The sequence below is a fragment of the Vanacampus margaritifer genome, chromosome 6 (genome assembly GCF_051991255.1).
Source record: "Vanacampus margaritifer isolate UIUO_Vmar chromosome 6, RoL_Vmar_1.0, whole genome shotgun sequence".
In the NCBI taxonomy this organism is placed as follows: domain Eukaryota; kingdom Metazoa; phylum Chordata; class Actinopteri; order Syngnathiformes; family Syngnathidae; genus Vanacampus; species Vanacampus margaritifer.
Window position 1 is genome coordinate 24,342,626 of NC_135437.1, and position 20,109 is coordinate 24,362,734.

Genomic DNA, 20,109 nt, shown 5'->3' on the forward strand with positions numbered 1-20,109 from the left:
TGTGTGAAAGACATAGTGGTAGAGAGAGAGAGAGAGAGAGAGAGAGAGAGAGATCATCATATGAGACTACAGATTGATTTGTAGTAGGGGCATACCGCATGCATTTATTGACACGTCAGGCATACATAAATCTTGTCAACAAATACATAGGTTTCGCTGCTATTTTGTATTATGTAAATCTAGATTATTGCTGGATTATTACTTTTATTGCCAGTTTTTTTTTATTACCAATCAGTCCATATTATTTGCGCGAAAGGCAGGGAAAAAAATAAATCATGACTTAAAACTAAAGAGGAATCCTTGCAACAGGAAACCACCCACTAATATTCTTTACTGCAGCATTAAGTCTCTTCCCTTTTAAGCTCTCCTTTCACACATCCAGAATCCCTGTGGGATTTGTTTAATTAGCACATCTAAATAGAGCATCAAGATGAGAACCTGTCTTACCAAATGTCCTTGAGGTTGTGGAATGATTAAGCTTGACATACAAGAGCATCTCAAGAAATTGGAACATTATAGAAAATGTCAAAGTCATATACAGTATTGTCCGTCCGTCCGTCTTCTTCCGCTTATCCGGGGTCGGGTCGCGGGGGCAGCAGCTTTAGCAGGGAAGCCCAGACTTCCCTCTCCCCAGCCACTTCAGCCAGCTCATCCGACGGGACCCCAAGGCGTTCCCAGGACAGCCGAGAGACATAGTCTCTCCAGCGTGTCCTGGGTCGTCCCCGGGGCCTCCTGCCGGTAGGACATGCCCGGAACACCTCCCCAATATACAGTATTGAATAGATTAATTAACGTACATTAACGTACTCTTCAAAAGGCCAATTCTAATGTCTATATTAAAAAATTCTTAGGCCATCTCTATTTTCTTGATTTGGTTACTATTATTGGCATAATCATAATAATATTGAATTGCCCCTGAGTGAGGCCACGCCACATGAACCTCTGTGCCATTGACCTTTTCATCTGAAGCAGTCAGCACATTTATAAAGATAATCTTTATAGCTTTAAATGTCATATGAATTTACTGGTTGGATTTCTGTGCTACTGGTGTGATGGGTGCAGTATTTCCTCTAAAGAATGAATAGCATTGCTCATATTAGAGCAGGACAGAGTGAATCAGTGATGCATATTTCCGTCTGTGGGAAGCTGACTCATGTTACTGTTTTCTGTGCTGTGCATTGCTATTTAAAAGCAATTGTTTGAAACTTGCAATTTTGCTAGGTTGTAATCTCCAGTGGTTTTTTCACCTTGGCAACTGTAGCTCTTCAACCACTACCGTTTGTGCATTGTTAGAAAACCATCATATGGCCTTTGGACCTCTGCCCAAAAATCAGTAAGGGGGATGTACATTTTTAAAATGCACATCTAGTAGACACACACGGTCCCTAGTATATATTTTGTGAATGTTAAACAAATTGTTAAACTAACCTAGTTTGTCCCTGACAAAATAAACAAAAATGTAATGCTTATTGAAATAGTTTGCTTATTTTTATGATCTTGAGTTCCAGTCCTTTTTATAAAAGTAATAAATGCTGCAGTTTAAAAGGGGGTGCATTTCATCAAAATATCAGCCCACAACAATCATTGCAGTGCATTGCAATGACAAATAATAACACATTTCAATCATTCCACCTTTTATATCACGTATCCCTTAGGATCGCAAGTATAGAGACAATGGCAATATTATTATAAAAATGACAATAACATTATGCTACTCCTATTATGTATTTATTATTATTTCTTTTTATTATATAGTCTCTTAGTATTCTTTTACGTATTTTATGTATATATATTGTCTCCATTTATGATTATTATATGAAATGTAATAATTTTGGATTGGATGGCAACAAGCGTTTCTTCAATCGCCACTTTTTCCTCGGGCTATTTGTTCAATACTTTTTCTTTCTTTCTTTTTTTGGTGTGCTTTTTCTTCAATACGTCACCCTGACGCTGAACAGTGGTTGCGTCATGTTGTAATAGACCAATCGGATTAGACGGTGTTATTATGCGTTGGTTTGCTCCAGTGGAAGAAGGCGTTTGGGATTCTATTCTACCTTTAAAATTACAAGCGAACAGTGCGAGTATTCCTTTCATTTCGGGGAACGTTCAACGTCATCTTTTCATCACAATGAAGTCGAGTATTACTCAGTAGTTTGTTGACGTGTTGTTATTTATATCTTTAATCCGTCACCCCTCTTTGCTATGATGGTTTGGACCGACCCGCCTCTGTCTGTTTCAAGTTGCGCCTGCTCCTCTGCGCCTGTTTGGCTGCGTCTCCGTCTGCGTTTTGCGAGGGAATCTGGACTAACTAGCAAACATGGCTTCTTTGCCGCTACGCACGATTGGATTATTCTAAACACACAAGTGTCGCAGGTAAGCGCGCGGTTCCTGACATGCACGTTCACGACATTCTTCATGGTTCCTTCGGAACCGCGAAGTGCACCTCTCACACGTTTGCCAACGTCACGCTCTGTTTATTTCATAAACCCTACAAACAAGAACGCTGGGCCGAGATAAAGTTGTCAGCCTTTAAACTGTAGTCGCGGAGGAGCATTAATGGTTGTCGTTCATGTACTGTTGACTTTCGGTCGTTCTTAGACGGGGCAGCCACGGTACAGGGCTGCTTTAGCTCATGTAACACATTGGGTGGCTTCTGCGGTGTTCTTCACGCAGGATCAGATCTAGTGACACATGCTCCATTTGTGAATGGGTTAATTGCCTAATTATTATTTGCTTAAAGACTTGACTTGACGCATGTGTCATTGCTGGTTTGACAATATACCATACATAATGACGTAATGGTTTGATTGTTATACACCACTTTTAAACTACATCCACACTTGTAGACGTTGCTAAATGAATCAGACAAACCTAATAATGGAAAGACATTTATTGAATTTTGTTACATTCCGAAAGTGTAGCTAATCTTGGGGCTTTGTATTTACGCAACATTGTTTTTATTCTTTGGCTGTTATTTGTAGCTGTTGTATTAAAAATGTGTAGATTTCCTTTGTTGACTGACCACATAGTCGAGAGTGGCATTTCAGCCCTGATGGATGGATACATTCTGTACATATGTATATTAACTGACATATGTTAAATCAGTCTTTATTTAAATGAAAGCTGATCATTTGAATCACCTGTGTTGGAGGGAGACATCTAAAACACCCAGGACTGCGGCTCTCACGGACCAAGGTTGCCTACTTCTTGTTTAGCAAATGCCAAAATAACAATATTAAAAAAAATGTAACATTATAAGTAGTAGAAGTGTGAATTGCCTAGTACCTTGGGATTCGATCTGTATCACGATTCATAGGTCACGATTCGATTCGATTCGGCACCGATTAATCTTGATACAAATCGATAAGTCAATTATTGCGATTTTTTTAACAACTAAAATTTAGAAAATACTCATCAGTAAACTTGTACATGTACACTGTACGATTTGTATGAAAATTTACTTTAGGCTTATAACTGAGCCACTGTATTTAACAAACAGGTTGGAATCTGTTTCATGTTTGAACAGCATTGAAATAAAATATTAAGGCTTAATATAACATTCTTCCATGCTTAAAGTGTTAAACCTAACCCTAAGTAAGACATTTTGTTGAATATTTCCATCAAAAATTGATCTTTAAAAATCGATTCGGCTGCATATGAATTGACACGAGAACTGTGCGCTGTAATATCGTGATATATTGCCGAATAAATTTTTTTTTTAACACCCCTAATAAGTAGCCATTATTCTAACGCACACCTCTAGAATCGCCTATAAGTGACGTCATCTGGCAGCACCTTTGTAAAGGGTGTCACTTGATAAGCATAGCTGCCAATGACTACGTTTACACGCAGCCAATAACCCTTTTGTAACGCCATGCAAACACGTGCAATAACCTTTATTATATACTCTTATTCGGGTGTTCAAAAACATAAAAAAATCAAATGTCGATTAAGTCGATATATCGCCCAGACCTAGCTATGGTATCAGTAGTGATACCGGTATCGGTACCAGTATCTAAAATTTTTGACTGATCCCCAGCTCTTACTCTGTATTAGATCCACATCCCGACCAATTCCCATGCCCATGCGGTTTAAAAGTAGGTCATTAAGTTAAACACATTCCTGAGAGTAGGCCAATGAGTGTTTACATTTTGCTGCTCTGGTGACCCTTGAACACTGTACTATAGCGCTGCAATCTTGGTTTAAAACAAGCATGCACAGTTCAGAACTTCCATGCACTGTATGCATCATTGGGATGTGTTTGATTATTCCTTGTATAGCTTCAAAAAGCTGTTTTTATTGTGTGTGGGTTTTTTTATAGGATGCATGTTTTTTTTTGGGGGGGGGGGGGGGAGTATTTTGCCATGATTCCAAAGCAGCTCACATGGTAATAGGATAAGGGCATTCATATAGACGGATGCTTTGGAAGAAATAAAGTTTCAATGATGTGTTATTTTGTCTTTTACATAACCTTATATTACTTTTGTACAAAGTCTAGCCTTGTTCGCAAGAAACATGTTGCTTTTATATGATTTCTGTCATGTCACCTTAACCAGTCGGACTTTGTGTTCAGTGAAGTTAGAGTGTGAATTGCCTTTGAAGAGACGTGAGCCAGCAATAAGGTAGCTGGAGGATGTGTAATTTGTCAACTCTTTACAACCGTTATCTTTGCTGCAAAAAAATTCAGGCAGTTAGCAGACAGGGCTCGTATCTATTTGTAATATCTATAATATAATTTAAAAAAAGATCCAACTTTCATTTATCCTAAATGCAATTGATTTACTGAATGGCAACTAGCCCTTAGGTTGCACATGTCCTCAGCTACCATTGCTTATTTGCACATCTACATGTTGCAGTCTTTGCAATACTTGTGTTAGAAATCTTGTGTATGAGTTTGGTGTTTTATTTTTTATTTATTTTTTATTGTGTCAGTCTGACTTTTAGCCTTTTTATTATGTCTTACATATCATCATTAAGTGCATTTGCATATGCAGGCAATAACCCTTTTAAACCCCAAATATTGCCAATATTTGGGTTTTGAAAGGCTATGTAAACACTCGCAAAACCCCAAATATGCTCTTATTCAGGTTTTTAAAAACCCGAATAAGAACCCTGAGGTACCCCTTCCGTAACAGGAGTTCTTATTCATATAATTGAGATCCAAATACCTCAATTGAACGCGGCATTGGTTTGCCTTGTGCGTGTGCTATTCTTCTCCTTGTATTTGCGAGGAATTTTTTTTCTTTGTAGTACAGAAACGACTTTGGGGTGAGTTAACTGTGATTTTTTTTTTTAACGTTTTAATTCATTTAAATGAATCTCCAGAGTAAAGTGGCAAAGAACCACACTTTTGAAGCAAGGAGGAAACCAACTACTTTATTTAGCATGGTGAGTGAAATAAACATATCTTTGAACGTAGAAAGTTAAAAGCGGAAATTACGTTTGTTTGCGTAATGAAGTCCGTGGGTCGCGGTTTCGATTGGGGTATTCCAATTGAGCACAATGAGCATGTCATACTTAGAGCTGTCAAAATTATTAAATTAATCGACAACTATTTTAATAATCGAGTAATGGTTTGGAGCCATTTTCTAATTTAAAATTGTCTAAATCCTCTGATTTCAGCATATCAACGGTCATTGTTCACTGATTTCTGTAGTCCTTCATGAAATTAGCAAAACAAGACGAGAAGGGACATTACGAGAATTGCGCCTCAGAAGCAAAACGCTCTTCAATGGAAACACCGGCAAGTCGAAATTGTACTTTATCGAAATAGTACAATATCGCTTTTATTTTTGCAAAAAACTGTAATGGAAACACACCTATTGTATACCTTGTCGTTTTTGTTCTCCTGCTGCAACAACAATTTCGCTTTAAGGGACACTAAGGAGTTTCTGATTGCGATTCTGATTTGAAATGGAGACAGTCACTAAACAGTCCATTTCAGTTTGATTAATCACAGACTAGTAGTTTTTGCTAGCATAGGTAAACCCTTGCAGGGTGCGTAGGTGTGATTGCAACAGATGCACAATGTAGTAGCATGGTTGTATCTGTCTCAGTGGCGTCTCTGGCATAAAAAGTTGAGTGGGGCACAAAAGTGGGCACTTCACATCCACAAACAGCAAAGCCTACACAATAAATTCAAATTCAATTCAAGATCACAATCCAGTGGAAAAGCGCTATATAAATGAAGTAGCCTACCATTTATTCATAGAGCTGTGCAATTAATCAAAATCCAATTTCAATTATTACACTCCACAATTGCAAAATTATATAATAATAATTGTAAACAACTGACTATTAATACTCATTTTGAGTTGTTTGAATTTATACATTTGCACCTTTTTTATTTTAAAATGACTACTTAATAAATCTTGTTTGCTCCAAAAGGAACTTACATAATTATAGTGTTTCAAATAATTTTATTTGTCTTAATATATTTAAATGTTTAAACATTTTGTATCCAAAAATAACCATTTGAATAATTGTGATTTCAATTATTACCAGAATAATTGGGATTATTATTTTTTCTCTAATCGAGCAGCCCTTCAAAATAAAAATGCTACTCACCAGTGCTGTTTGTTCAGCTCAATTTCTAGCTTAATTTTATTTCCAAATGGCCAGATTTTCTTTGCTGCTTCAAATTCAACATATGACAATGTTTTGCTGAAATGACTGAAAAGTGTGCTGTCCACAACAAGCAGCGCTGCTATAAGGTGGCCAAATCTCACCTTCACTTAAATTGAGCCACAAGCTTCCTTCATAACAAGACAGCTGCAGTGTTTTGCGCTGCCTCTCTCTCTTGAGCAACGTCATCAATGAATTTACTTCATTCAATGTTGTTGGTTTGCTATTACGTAGTCTTTTTGCTCACGATGAAAACCAATCTGCTGTATGCTGCCATCCGCCAAAACAACAGTGCGCTGTTTTCAGCACCGCCACCTGGCGGTCGGGAGGGACGAAATAGAAATGAGATGAAATTGAACTTGGCTTTGTATTATACATATATGTTTATAACGAAATTACCTTACAAACATAATTGTATTGTATATTTATTTTAATAATATTATTCTTGATAAAATAAAATTAGTTATATTAGTTATAAAGAAGACCAAGTATGAGCCCGCATAGAGCTCAACAGCGCTATCTGGTGGGGCCCGGCCCCACTGGCCCCAAATGCAGACTTCACTGATCTCATGCAAATGATCGGCTGCTCATCCAACCCCCTTCTACTGTGGGGTGTGTGAACCAGAGTTCCATGTTATCTTGCCTTATGATGACTGGGGGGGCCGAGCTGTTTTGAGCCCAACATTTTAAAAGTCCCATTCTTAAATTAGTTTGAAAAACATAATCATGCATTATACAATCTGCCAGGTTTTGTACAGATCTCAGTACTCATGTTTTTGGTAAACAGTATTAAAAAAAAATACTAAGTATTAGGGGTGGGAATCTTTGAATGCCTCACGACTCGATTTGTTTCAGATTTTTGGGTCTGCGATTCGATTCAGAATCAATTTCCAATAAAGAACGATTTTTGATTCAAAACGATTTTTTTTATTTTTTTTGGGGGGGGGGGAGCTCAGTATTGATCATTTGACATGTCATCATCATTGTTCTCCTTTTTTTTTTGTATGTGTGTTTGTGCGTGTGTGATTCAAAAATGATTTGATTGACAATGATTTTTGCTTCAATCTATAGATGTGCAAGGAATTGTAATGATCTACTCCAGTCTCACTCGCTAATGCTAATTAACGCGCTACTCGCTGCACTTTTATCACTCAAAAGAATGTCTCCACACTGCAAAAAAAAAACTTTTATTGGAATAACTTGATTGTGACTTTTTCCTTCTACTCTCTAATGTGGCTACAACTTAACAGTGTATTAGACCGTGTGGAACCACACTGCCCCTAAGTGGCCAAATCAGGTACAACATGAACAGCGCTCCAAATAAAGGCGCACACAGACAAAGGCAAGACAATATCAAATAATTTAAATAAAATCGATTTTGGGACATTTAAAATCGATTCTGAATTGTACTAAATGAGCATCGCGATTCTTATGAGAATCGATTTTTTTGCATACCCCTACTAATTATGTTCTGTGAATGTTTCTGCTCAGTCATATTGTAGCATAGTGCTCACAGTAATACCAGAACTACATCATATTTCGAATCTTTAGCCAGTGGATTTGCCTCTAGATCTTTATGCCTGCTGGTCTTAACAGCAAACGAGAAGAGTCTTGTTCTCTGCCCAATGATTTTCCATCAAACAAGGTAACCGTTGCATAATACACCCAGTTTATCTGAGGTAAAACTTTATGGGTTCTGAATAGTTGTTAGCTTAGCAAATGATGAACCTGTTTTCAGGATTTTTTTCTGTTAAACCACCATGTCTTTTAGTCTTTGTGGATTTCCAGATCATGCACATGCTGCTCAGCCCACAGCGAGCCTCATTAATCTGCGGTACATGCAACAACACAATTGCATGCTAAATAATTTCAGTACGACGGAGTGACACCGATCGTTAAAGCAATGATGTGTAGAATGACCTTCTGGGATAATCTTGCTTTTGGTAGCTTAACTGCAATGGTAAGCTATATTTTATAAGAGCTAATTAAATGTCTTGAAACAGGTGGTTCTTTGCCCGACAGTCATGCTGACTGAACTAATCCTACCCAGAGTGTATGTCTTTGCCCTGCTGGTATTTATACTCTAGCTTGTTGTGGTCTTCAGGTTTCACTGGTCATATTAGATATCTGGCCTGGACCCCAGTTGACTTAAAATGTAAACTGGTTGTTCAATGAAATCCAAGGTATCTTTATGTGTTCCAGCCTTTTTGTGTTTAGCAAAGATAAGTTAATAAAAAACATGATATAATGTAGAGTAGCATTTTGCATTGATGTAGGTTAAACGTCTTTGTGACTGTTTCAATGCAATTTACTGCCATCTACAGGACTTGTACTACCAATCTGAATGTCATCTTAATATAATCTTTTCATATCTGACAGTCTTCAAACTGATGTATTTATTGGAACAGCTTGCTTCGCCCACGCAGCAGATTAGGGATACTCAGCAATTGGTGATGTGACGGGATTATGGCATGTACCAAACCATCATTTTTTTTATGTCCCTTCAGTGCTTTCCAGTGAAACAAGTTGATGGCATCAGACACATTTTTCACATTTTAAGCTATGTCAAAGTCGGTTTGGAAGGTTTCATTAAATTGGTAATGAATCTTAGTTGAGCACATAAGGAGAGTTTTAGATGAGATAAATGCATGGTTGTAGCATTTGATTTGTGCATTAATTAATGAATTCTGGTGCGATAGTGCTTAATTATAGTGTTGATTGAAACTAATTTACAGTCATTAAAGCAGAAAGTCAAACCAAAAATGTTCTGTGCAGTCACAATGTGCAGTAAAGTTTGTGAGTGATACGATTTCCTTAAAGGATCTTTGTGCAGTTTGTCACTTTTTTTTTACTCGCGACTGCCACCTCTGGCCCAAAGCATAACTGCAGCATCTGTGTCAGGTTCGTTCATGGCGCGCATGCGAGTACGTGCACAATCTTAAAGCGACAGCCACAGTTGACAAACAAAAACATGACTTCAAATGAGATAAGAACAACTCCGCCCCTCCCCTCCCCAAAGAAACTGTGGAGTGTGCAGGGTCCGCACACTCTACTACAAAGGGAAGATAAAAGCTGATAGGTACAGTCAGAGTAAAACAGTCAGGGCTCTTCGTTCTCATCTGGGCATTGGTGGAGCATGCATTATGTAGAAAAAGCTTTAACATTACCTTTTTAAACGGCACAATGCACAAAAACAATACAATTAGATTTGATATTCATTTTTCAGTTCTTGTCCTATGTGCCAGTGCCACATGGTGCCAGTACCCCAACGTGGCCTGGGTTGCGAGGGCCGTTCATAGCTGCGCACAGCTCCAGTTGATTTTTAATTGTGTGGTTTCTTAAGCCTTTTTTATTGATTAATTGACATTTTGTAGTGTACTTCATGTTGCGGGATAGCCCAACTGCGAACTGGGATTGGGAATTAGCATTAGCTATAACCTGTATTATGCATCACACATCAGCTGCAAATTTGTAACAAAGTTTGACTGCATTGCCCTGTCAAATAAACATTTGAATGGAATTGAAGTTGAATAGATGCTGGGTGCAGCGCGGTGGTTGACTGGTAAGTACATACGCCTCCCAGTGCTGAGGACGTGAGATCGAGTCCGGGTTTCGGCCTTCCTGGGTGATGTTTGCATGTCCTCCCCATGCCAGTGTGGGTTTTCTCCGGGATCTCTCTAGTTTCCTCCCACATTCTGAAAAACATGCATGGTATGATGGTAGGTTAATTGAAGTGTCTAAATTGTCCCTAGGTGAGCGTGAATGGTTGTTGGTCTATGTGTGTGTGTTGGCTGGCAACCAGTTCAGTGTGCGCTGCACGAAGACAGCTGGGATAGGCTCCAGCACTCCAGCGACCCTTGTGAGGAAAGCGTGGTTCCAAAAATTGATGGATGGATGGGTGGATGGATAGATGTTGGGGGTGCGTGATTCAGCGAGTCAGGTTCTCAACATTGTTTTATTTTGTCTTAACTTTCTATTTTATTTTTTTTAATAATTTCATTTGCATTTATCCACATTTGCTTGAAATATGTCGCATCTTCCCCTAACCATTTTGCCACTTTTTTTTTTTTTCTTTTTCCAAAGGCTGACCTAGGTTTTGTCTGTGTTTCTATTCGCTTACATTACACCTCCTAATTCAGTAAGAAGGTTGGAGTGTCCGGGTAACCGGATCCATGACATTGTGCCATAGCAGTCTTTGCAGTGAGCTAACGCAAATGAGCAACATAACAATCCACATGCATGAATGATGGAGAGCGAGCAGTGTGTGCTATTGATAGCAGCAAGCCTGTGCGTCAGTGTTCCAGCATACTTGCTCCATTCCTCTTGTGGTTCAGTCCATTTTGACTACATAGTTGCTTGCCGTGCTTGCGCTTATGCTTCGAATAAAGACTGGATATAGCAATTTTCTTGATGAAAATGCTGTTGTGAACTTTTATGACTTGGGATTAAGCACTGTATTCATTTTTCATGATTATAGTGTCAAAATGATTACCTTATCTGTGCTGTCATGATATGGCTATGCATTACTGTCTGCAACAAATGTTGTTTTGATTTAAATCAAAATCTCATGCATTTAGCAATTGTAGGTGGAACTATTAATTGATTAATTGTCAACTAATCAATTATCAAATTAATCAGTAACTATTTTGATAATCGATTATTTAGAGACCTTTTTAAATTTAAAATTGTTAAGATCCTCTGAATTTCATCCTCAACAGTAAATAAATATTATCGGATTACAGACGCTCCCCACCTTACGAACGAGTTACGTTCCGGACGATCGTTCGTAAGGTGAATTTGTTCGTAAGTTGCTTCAGTGCTATATTTTGTATTATGATTTATGTTTAAAGCCTATATAAGTATATTGAAGGTTTATATAAGTATGTTTAAGGCTTGTACAAGTAACCTGCATTGGTTTGTACTGAAAAAAACTTTTAATAAAATGGAGAGAATACGTACAGTACTGTACTGTACTACGTATGTTAGAGAGAGAGTGCGAGAGACACACACACAGTATGTACATGTACGTAATAAGATAAATAAAATGAAGTTTAACTTACTTTTGGAAGATGTACTCGATGCTTAAGGAGATGATGGAGGAGGAGGAAGAGGAGGATTTTATATCATGAGAGATTCTTCGTCGTCGTTGGAATCGACTTCAAAAGTTATTTCCTCCTTCATGGGGACCGGCGTTTTCTTCCTCCTCCTCCTCGCCACGTTGCTCAGCCTCCAATGAGCTCTCACAGCGCCAATCGTCGGTATTAGCGGCGGAAAGAAGCACTACGCGCAATACAAAATCTAACTTACAGCATTTCTTTCCAAACATTTTTCGACATACTGTACGCGCAGAAATGTTCGTATGTACCGTTGTTCGCAACTCGAATGTTCGTAAGTAGGGGAGCGTCTGTACTGTAGTCCTCCATGAAAGCAGTCTTAACTTTAACTTTGTATTGAATCGAAATAAAAATATTTGTGAACATCTGCTTTTATTTTGTAAAAACATGTTCAACATTTGTACCCAGTTTCTGACATATTACGGAACAAACCAGTTACTTAATGTTTGTGCATTTTCTATACTGTCAATTTGAAGGGGAAAAAAAGTATTGTATTTTGAATATGGGGATGGGAAAAAAAAAAATCTGATCCATTGATTAAAGGTGCCTTGTGGAGTTTGTTACTTTTTTCTCACGACTGCCACTCTCTGGCCTAAAGGCATGACCCACCCTACTCTGCCTCCGATTGGTTCATCAGTCCTCAAGCCAAAATTAGCCAATCTAATCAGCGAAGGCAGGGGATACCCGCTAAGGGCTGAACGATATTTCGTTTTGAGACCGAAATTGCGATCTCAGACGGTGCGGTTTCGACATCGTCAAAGAGCTCTTATCCCTCAAGTTTACCAGTCAGCGTCATGCCACAGTGCGCACACACACACACACACACACTAGCCAGCTCCGAAATTGTAAAAAAAACTAAGCAAAAAACTGGCTGCATGACAAGTTGACAACACAGTACGTGATTGAGAATACGAGACTTTTCACAGAAGTCTTGATTCGAACTGCGTTATGGCGGAGAGACAGTAGCTATGAACAGAACATTTGTACTACAATTAATACTTATTCTAGACTGAAAAACAGATGACGGTTAGCGATTAGCCTGCTATCACACACACAAATGGCTGAGCACGCTAACGGCTGATGTCAGCCATGATGTCAAGCTCGAGGTCCAAAGTAAATTCATATCAGCAATAAAAAAACAAAAACATATCAGCAATGTAATTTCCTTGTGTTTGCACTCTTTTTCCATCGATCATCGAGTTCTGAGATCTACACAGTAATAGGGCTCAAAATGTTTGTAATTTTTTAATTGTTGAATAGATTTATTAGTATGTACATAAAAGACAGGCCCATTTACATAAAACCGCAAGATTTGAATGAGAAACGGAGAAGAATGAATGATACTTTGACTCTTTTTAACCAAAAATATTTACCTTTTCACAATTACGCCAATCAGAAATACTCCCATTATGATTTTTACACTTTTACACTCACCAATACAGTAAAAAGACCAAAAGAGTTAACACCATGATATGAATTTCACGTTATATCACAAAGCCCCCAGTCTCTGTTTGAAGCAGTTAAGTCTAGAGCAAAAATATGGGAGTATGCGGAAGATATTTATTTACATATAATATAACAATTATTTACAAAGAACACGTACATTAGCACAAAATGTTTTTATTTTTTATAGTTACATAATTACATATTTAAACATTGCGCCAAGTAGTACTTTAGGTCTTTAACCATTTTAAAGGACTTCCTCTCACACAACCTATCGTGTGTGCTTAGAGCTGTCAAATGATTACATTTTTAAATCAGATTATCACGAATTTTATGATTTTTTTTTGGGATTTTTTTTATTTTTATGAATGCTTTTTTTATCAACATTTTTTGTCCGCTAAATTTGACGAGCACCTGTTATGTGTTAATTTTTTCAACATTTAATATTATGAGGACGTCTTCAACATTTTTTTTTAATCCACTGCACGCTCTCATCCTCCTTTTTCTAATCAGTTAATTACTTCTATAATTTAAAATAAATTACCCCAATATTTTGACATGGAACAAATATTCTGAATGTCATACACAAACATTTATTAAATGCTTTGCTATAGTGTTTGTAGTTTATTGCTCAAACACAACCTGTGCTACCTTTAACGTAACCATAATCTTTTTCTGATTAATTAATGAGTTAATGCTTTAACTTTGACAGCACTTTCTTGCATTATTTGAGTAATAGCTTTTAATATTTTGATGGTATCTCATTTTCAGTCATGTTTGGAAACGTTACTGTACAATGTGAATAAAAAGCTGAACGTGAAGAAAATCGCAAATAAAATTGAAATCGCAGTATTTGTCAAAAAAATTAATTAAAAAAATCGCAATTCATTTTTTTCCTAAAATCGTTCAGTCCTAGTAGCCGCCAATTAGAGGCAGAAGAGGGTAGGCCATGGCTGAATGGTGTGCATCGGTGTGGATTTATAAGTGGGTATACTCAATGCTAACTGAAAAAGAAGTGGGTGTACTCCATATAGCCGCGTATACCCTGGACTACTCCACGGCTTTTTTGCACTGCACAAGGCACCTTCAAGCAACAAAATAATGGACAGAATTGATTTGGGAAAAAAATGATTATTAGTTGATTATTAGTATTATTATATATATATATATATATATATATATATATATATATATATATATATATATATATATATATATATATATATATATATATATATATATATATATATATATATATATATATATATATATATATATATATATAAGCATCAGGGTTTTTCTAAACATATTATTGGTAAAATATTTAAGTTGCAGTGACAGTGTTACAAAACGATCGTGATTTTATTTTATTTTTTTCATAGAATGGAAGAAGTGGAATTAATGAAGGTTGTCGGGCCTGTGTGAAAGTCGTTCTGAGATTTACGGAATTGGAGAAGAATTCTAATGACAAAGCTGATAAATGGCTTTTTTGACTGAGGGGGGAATTTGGTTGTTTAGCAAGTTGATTCACCTCATGTAAAATACTGGTCCTGATGCTGTGTTTTCTTTCAATCCCCTAAATTTGACTTGGTCAACCCCCATTATTCATAGGGGATAGGGACCAAGCTATGGCGTGGATAGCGAGAAAACGAAGTATGTTTCTCATTTAGATGTGATTAAATATCTTCCAACTACTCTCCAATTTTATTGTGATGCTCTTCAATCTTCACTTTTATTCTGTGAGACAAAAAAGAAGAGACCTATTTTTATTGTGGTGGTCTGCAAGCAATTTTCTGTATACAGTAATGCTCAACATTAGTAGTTCAGCTATTACTTGTCTTGACCTAACAACTGGGTGTAGCCTTGAACAAATTTCAACTCCTTAATTCTCTTCTACAAGGTGCCCTTTTGTTAGAGGACCCAAATGTCTAGAGGGAAAATATTCTTCTTTCCTCTTGCACTTCTACCGTTAGATGAGTGGCAAATGAGAGGAGTCACAATAGAACACTTCATCCCCAGGGTGCCCGTGGAGCATTGGCCCGGCAGGACACAATGCCATTTAAGGATACACAGCACGCCAATGCACACAGTAAGCCCAGTCATCCCAGCTATTTTGAAACTGTGGCAGTGGCTCAACAGTTTAGTACATCATTACTACATAAGTGTGGTTTTAAGACCTTCATTTCAATCAGACATTCTTCATTTACAGCGGCTTGAAAAAGTATTCATACCCCTTGAGTTTTTCAACATTGAACTCGAAATTGAAAAGTTAAACACAAACTCATAAAGTGAAACAAAGTTTATTCTTATTTAAAACTTGGTAATTTGTTAAAAGTGTTCATGTTATCAATTTTCAAAATGCATCTCATGGTTGGCATTTTAGGAAGAAACTTCAACTTCAACAACTTCGCTCTTTCGATACCGATACTGGTATGGACCGAGGCCCCGATACTGAATTAAAACTGTGGTATCGGTGAGTACTAACAAGTAACATGCCGATACCATTAATTCCGACGCTAATATAGGACTTTGGATGCAGCATCTTGTGTCTTGCTCATGCACGACATTCGCTGATGTGTGACATGTTCACTGCATGCCGAGCTAACATATCCTATTGGCCCTTGAATGCTCTGAACCAATAGCGGGACAGCTTTTTCATGTTGAGAAAAAAACAACAACTTGGATATTGGTATGGTATCGGCATCGGCCGATACTGCAAAGCTGGGTATCGGGGGCCAAAAAAATGGTATCGGAAAAACACTAGATGAAACATTTGAGCACGTTCAAAATTTCTTTGCAACAAGAAAAAGCATTAAAACTGTTGACGAACGTCTTTGCTTGAACAAACCCTGACAGAAAAACGTAAGCTCCGTGCACACACCATCGTAAGCCTGCAGTCCACATGTTTACATATCATCTATTCATAAAACATGAAAGTTGAAGTGATAAAGCCACAAAGTTCTTTGCATCATTGGTATAATTAGGTTTGACTTACTGACTTGTTTACGACTAGGAGTTCAATCAATAATTGCTTAATCCACAACTAATTCATTTTGAAATGAACTAACATTATTTTTACAATTTGTTTAGATCTCTTTTTTTGTTTAGTTGTCCAAATACTCAGAATTTCAGCTTCTCTGCAGTAAATAATAGTATAATATTTACATCTACATAAAAGCAGATTATATTTGTGTTTGATTATATTTGTGTTGAATCTAAATAAAACGGTTGTTTTTACTTGCAAAGCAGAGGTGTGAATTGCCTAGTACCTTGCGATTCGATCTGTATCACGATTCATAGGTCACAATTCGATTTGATATCGATTAATCCCGATACGAATCTATTAAGTCAATCATTGCAAAAAAAAAATTGTTTTTTTGTTTTTTTTACTCAAATTTAGAAAATCTTTAGAAAATTACTAATCAGTAAACTTGCACAGATTTGTATGAAAATTTACTTCAGAACTAAACACCCCTTAAAGCAATGATCAGCTTTTTTGCCTTTTTTTCTGCAAACTCTTGAGGTCTTGCAGGCATTAAACTTGTTAAGGAACAAGACTCACACACACAGTGTTGTCTGGACTTAAGTTTGCCGACAAGTCCGATGGGCAGGGTGTCAGAGCAAGTGTGCGCGCGAGTTGTATTCTAAAGCTACGTGCTACAAGCTAAAGGGCTGACGGCTGTCCGGGCCAGGCGTGCTAAATTCTGTCTCAGATTCCAAAAGGATTTTTGACACATTTCAAACACTTCACTTCATGTGAGTTGTCAAATGTGTGTGAATTTTTTTGTCATAACCATTCTTGTTCTTGATGAGTTCCGTTTGACATGCCACTGTTTGTATAGCGAAGTATACCACACAGCCACGACAATCCAAGACATCCTTTTTCTGTGGATCTGAATTAGGGTGCAGTAGGAGGTAGAATATATGTCTGTCAGAAGTGTTGTGTGTGTGCAATAGGGGTGTGAATTGCCTAGTACCTGGCGATTCGATTCGTATCACGATTCATAGGTCACGATTCGATTCGATACAGATTAATCTTGATACGAATCTATAAATTGATTATTGCGATTTTTTTTTACTCAAATTTTGAAAATACTAATCAGTAAACTTGTCCATGTACACTGTAAGATTTGTATGAAAATGTATTTATCTGAAAATTCAGGTTGCAGTCTGTTTCATGTTTGAACACCACTGAAATCAAATATTAAGGCTTAATGTTCCATTAATATAACATTCTTATATGCTTAATGCGTAAATCCTAACCCTAAGTAAGACGTTTTGTTGAATATTCCTATTAAAAAATTGATGTATAAAAATCGATTCGGCCGCATATTGAATTGATTCGAGAATTGCGCGCTGTAATATCGCGATATATTGCCGAATCAATTTTTTCTAACACCCCTAGTGAGCAAGCAGCACATGGTTATTCAGGATGTCTTGTAAACACAGGATATCACATACAGTATCACTTTTCTTCGATTATAATGTATTTATGATCGCGAGAAGCCAAAATCACAATAACATTTTCCATTAATTGCCCAGGCCTACAGGATTTTGTGATGGACTAGAGGGATCTGTTACAGTGTTTGTGGGTGGCTTGCCGTTGACTGTGTCTGTCTGTCTGTCTGTACCACATTTGGGCGGCTACACTTGCCTGTGTGTTTCCTGTTTGGATTTGTGTGGGTTCAGAGCCCTTCCTGCGTCTGGTATTTTCATCCCTAGACAGGGAAGAGGGTTTTTGTCTATGTATCAAGGCCAAATATTAATGTTGGTTGTTTGTCTTACCAGCTGATTTAGTTGTGAAGGTTCCTTAAAGTTTTCTACACAAAGCCATGTCCATCAGGTAACCTCTGACCATAGTAAGTCTTCCCAGAAGACTGGGAAATGTTATAGTTGCAAGCTGGGAATAACGCCTTATGATCTTCAGGTGTCCTGTAGGTGCAATGAATAGAATTAGATGTCCCTTAAATGTTTTCCATGCTGAGATTTTTTTTCTCACCCAAATTGATAGAGAGCACACATTTACCAGTTCACATATAATGCCGCTATGTTCCTCTGCCAAAAACATCATTAATATGGTGTTTTGTTCCTGTTTGTATTGGATTTATTCATATGAATTTGTTTGGCTTCTGGAAAGTTTACCAAGTCTGTTTCCCAGCCTTTCTCGAATTTAGCATGTGATTTTGATTCATGCGGTAAAAAACATCAGAAGTTTAATCCAGTTTATTTCTTTCTTTTCCTGACAGAATGAAAACGCCTGAGGCAGGGACTTAGAACCTTCCACTGGAGAGAGAAACTGACATCATACAGGGCTGTGGTTGGACCCAGAGACCCCTCTGCGGGGGGTGAAGGGCCCTCACAGCCTTGTGTGAATCTGGACCATGGGGGATGGAGGCATCAGTGCAACCGGTGGAGAAAGGGTCAACCAGTCCCATCTCCTGTTTGACAATTTTGTCCAGGCAACCACATGCAAGGGCACACTCAAGGCCTTCCAGGAGCTGTGTGATCACCTGGACCTCAAGCCTACTGAGTACAGGGTCTTTTACCACAGGCTCAAATCCAAACTCAACTACTGGAAGGCCAAAGCACTATGGGCCAAGTTAGACAAGAGGGCCAGCCAGAAGGAATACAAGAAGGGCCGTGCCTGTACCAATTCAAAGGTACCTCTCACATTTCAAGCACGACTGTATGAAGTGGTTTCAATTCACTGATTGTTTATAATAAACCAATGGCTGGCTTGACACACACACACACATATAAATATATATATATATTGAATTTTTTTATTTTGTTGTTGTTGTTGCAAATTCAGAGGTTTGTCCATATATATATATATATATATATATATATATATATATATATATATATATATATATTTTTTTTTTTTAACTTATAACCAAGTTAGAAGTTTGATCTCATCCCAGGACCCAGTAACATGGTCACACTATGCAGTGATGACAAAGTACAACAACGACATTTACAAGTCAATAAAACCCTTTGTCAAGAGAATGTGTGCAAATAGCTCAATAAAACCTAAGAACTTTTTGGGGTCCTTACCCGTATACCTTAAAGCTGGGTAAGGCTATGTTCTATGTCAAAAGAAATCTCTACTGATTCTAAATGAAATGCAAGATAAGATTGCGGAGTTTGGTTTTTAAATGTTTGCTTTGATGCTAGTGTCTGATCATTGGCGCCGGACCATGTGGCTTACGAACAGCCATCGAGCTTGCCTTCCTGGGTGCTAAAGTGGTGCTGTTAGAGAAAAGGGATGCCTTCTCCAGGAACAACGTGCTGCACCTTTGGCCCTTCACCATTCAGGACCTCAGGGGCCTCGGAGCCAAGAAGTTCTATGGAAAGTTCTGCGCTGGTGCAATTGATCATATTAGTAAGTCTTATTGTAACTGACTGTCCACTCAGAAGTATGTGCCCAATTTGCCTTTCATTTGTGATTTGTTGAGTCGCGTGTTTGGATGAGGGGTAATGCCATTGTCATTGTTTTTGCAGGTATTCGTCAACTTCAGCTCATGCTACTCAAAGTGGCTCTTCTTCTGGGCATTGAAATCCATGTCAACGCAGAGTTCAAAGGGCTTATTGAACCTCCTGCGGATCAGGAGGGTGAAAGTGAGTCAAACTTTAATGGAAGGAAAATGAGCTGGTGATTACACATTGTGTGTGTTTGACAGGGATAGGCTGGAGGGCCGAGGTCCACCCCAGGACACACCCTGTCAACGAGTTGGAGTTTGATGTGATCATTGGAGCAGACGGGAGGAGAAACACACTGCCAGGCAAGTCAAGTCGGTTTTCTTTTTCTGCAGCTATGAGCACACATTCCTCAAGGAGAAAGGGAAACAAATGGCAACATTATTCTTGCTTTCTTAGGATTTGAGGCTCATTTCTGTCTGTGTACACCCCGACCTCATTTCATACG

The 20,109-nt window shown here is 37.9% G+C and overlaps 1 protein-coding gene across 26 annotated transcripts in view; it reads left to right on the top strand.

Annotated features, from left to right (window-relative positions):
• The window catches only part of mical3a (microtubule associated monooxygenase, calponin and LIM domain containing 3a), an 81,284-nt gene that overhangs the window by 12,161 nt on the left and 49,014 nt on the right, over window positions 1-20,109 (top strand). For 10 of the 26 annotated variants that reach the window (XM_077569336.1, XM_077569351.1, XM_077569341.1 and 7 more), the window contains exons 1-5: window positions 2,036-2,373; window positions 18,428-18,841; window positions 19,359-19,566; window positions 19,686-19,802; window positions 19,865-19,966. In XM_077569336.1, the coding sequence (XP_077425462.1) occupies window positions 18,563-18,841; window positions 19,359-19,566; window positions 19,686-19,802; window positions 19,865-19,966 (706 nt within the window). In that variant the 5' untranslated portion in view covers window positions 2,036-2,373; window positions 18,428-18,562. Of the gene's footprint in view, window positions 1-2,028; window positions 2,374-18,427; window positions 18,842-19,358; window positions 19,567-19,685; window positions 19,803-19,864; window positions 19,967-20,109 lie in introns of those variants that run through there. The other 16 variants (XM_077569346.1, XM_077569350.1, XM_077569354.1 and 13 more) reach the window with 5 other exon arrangements.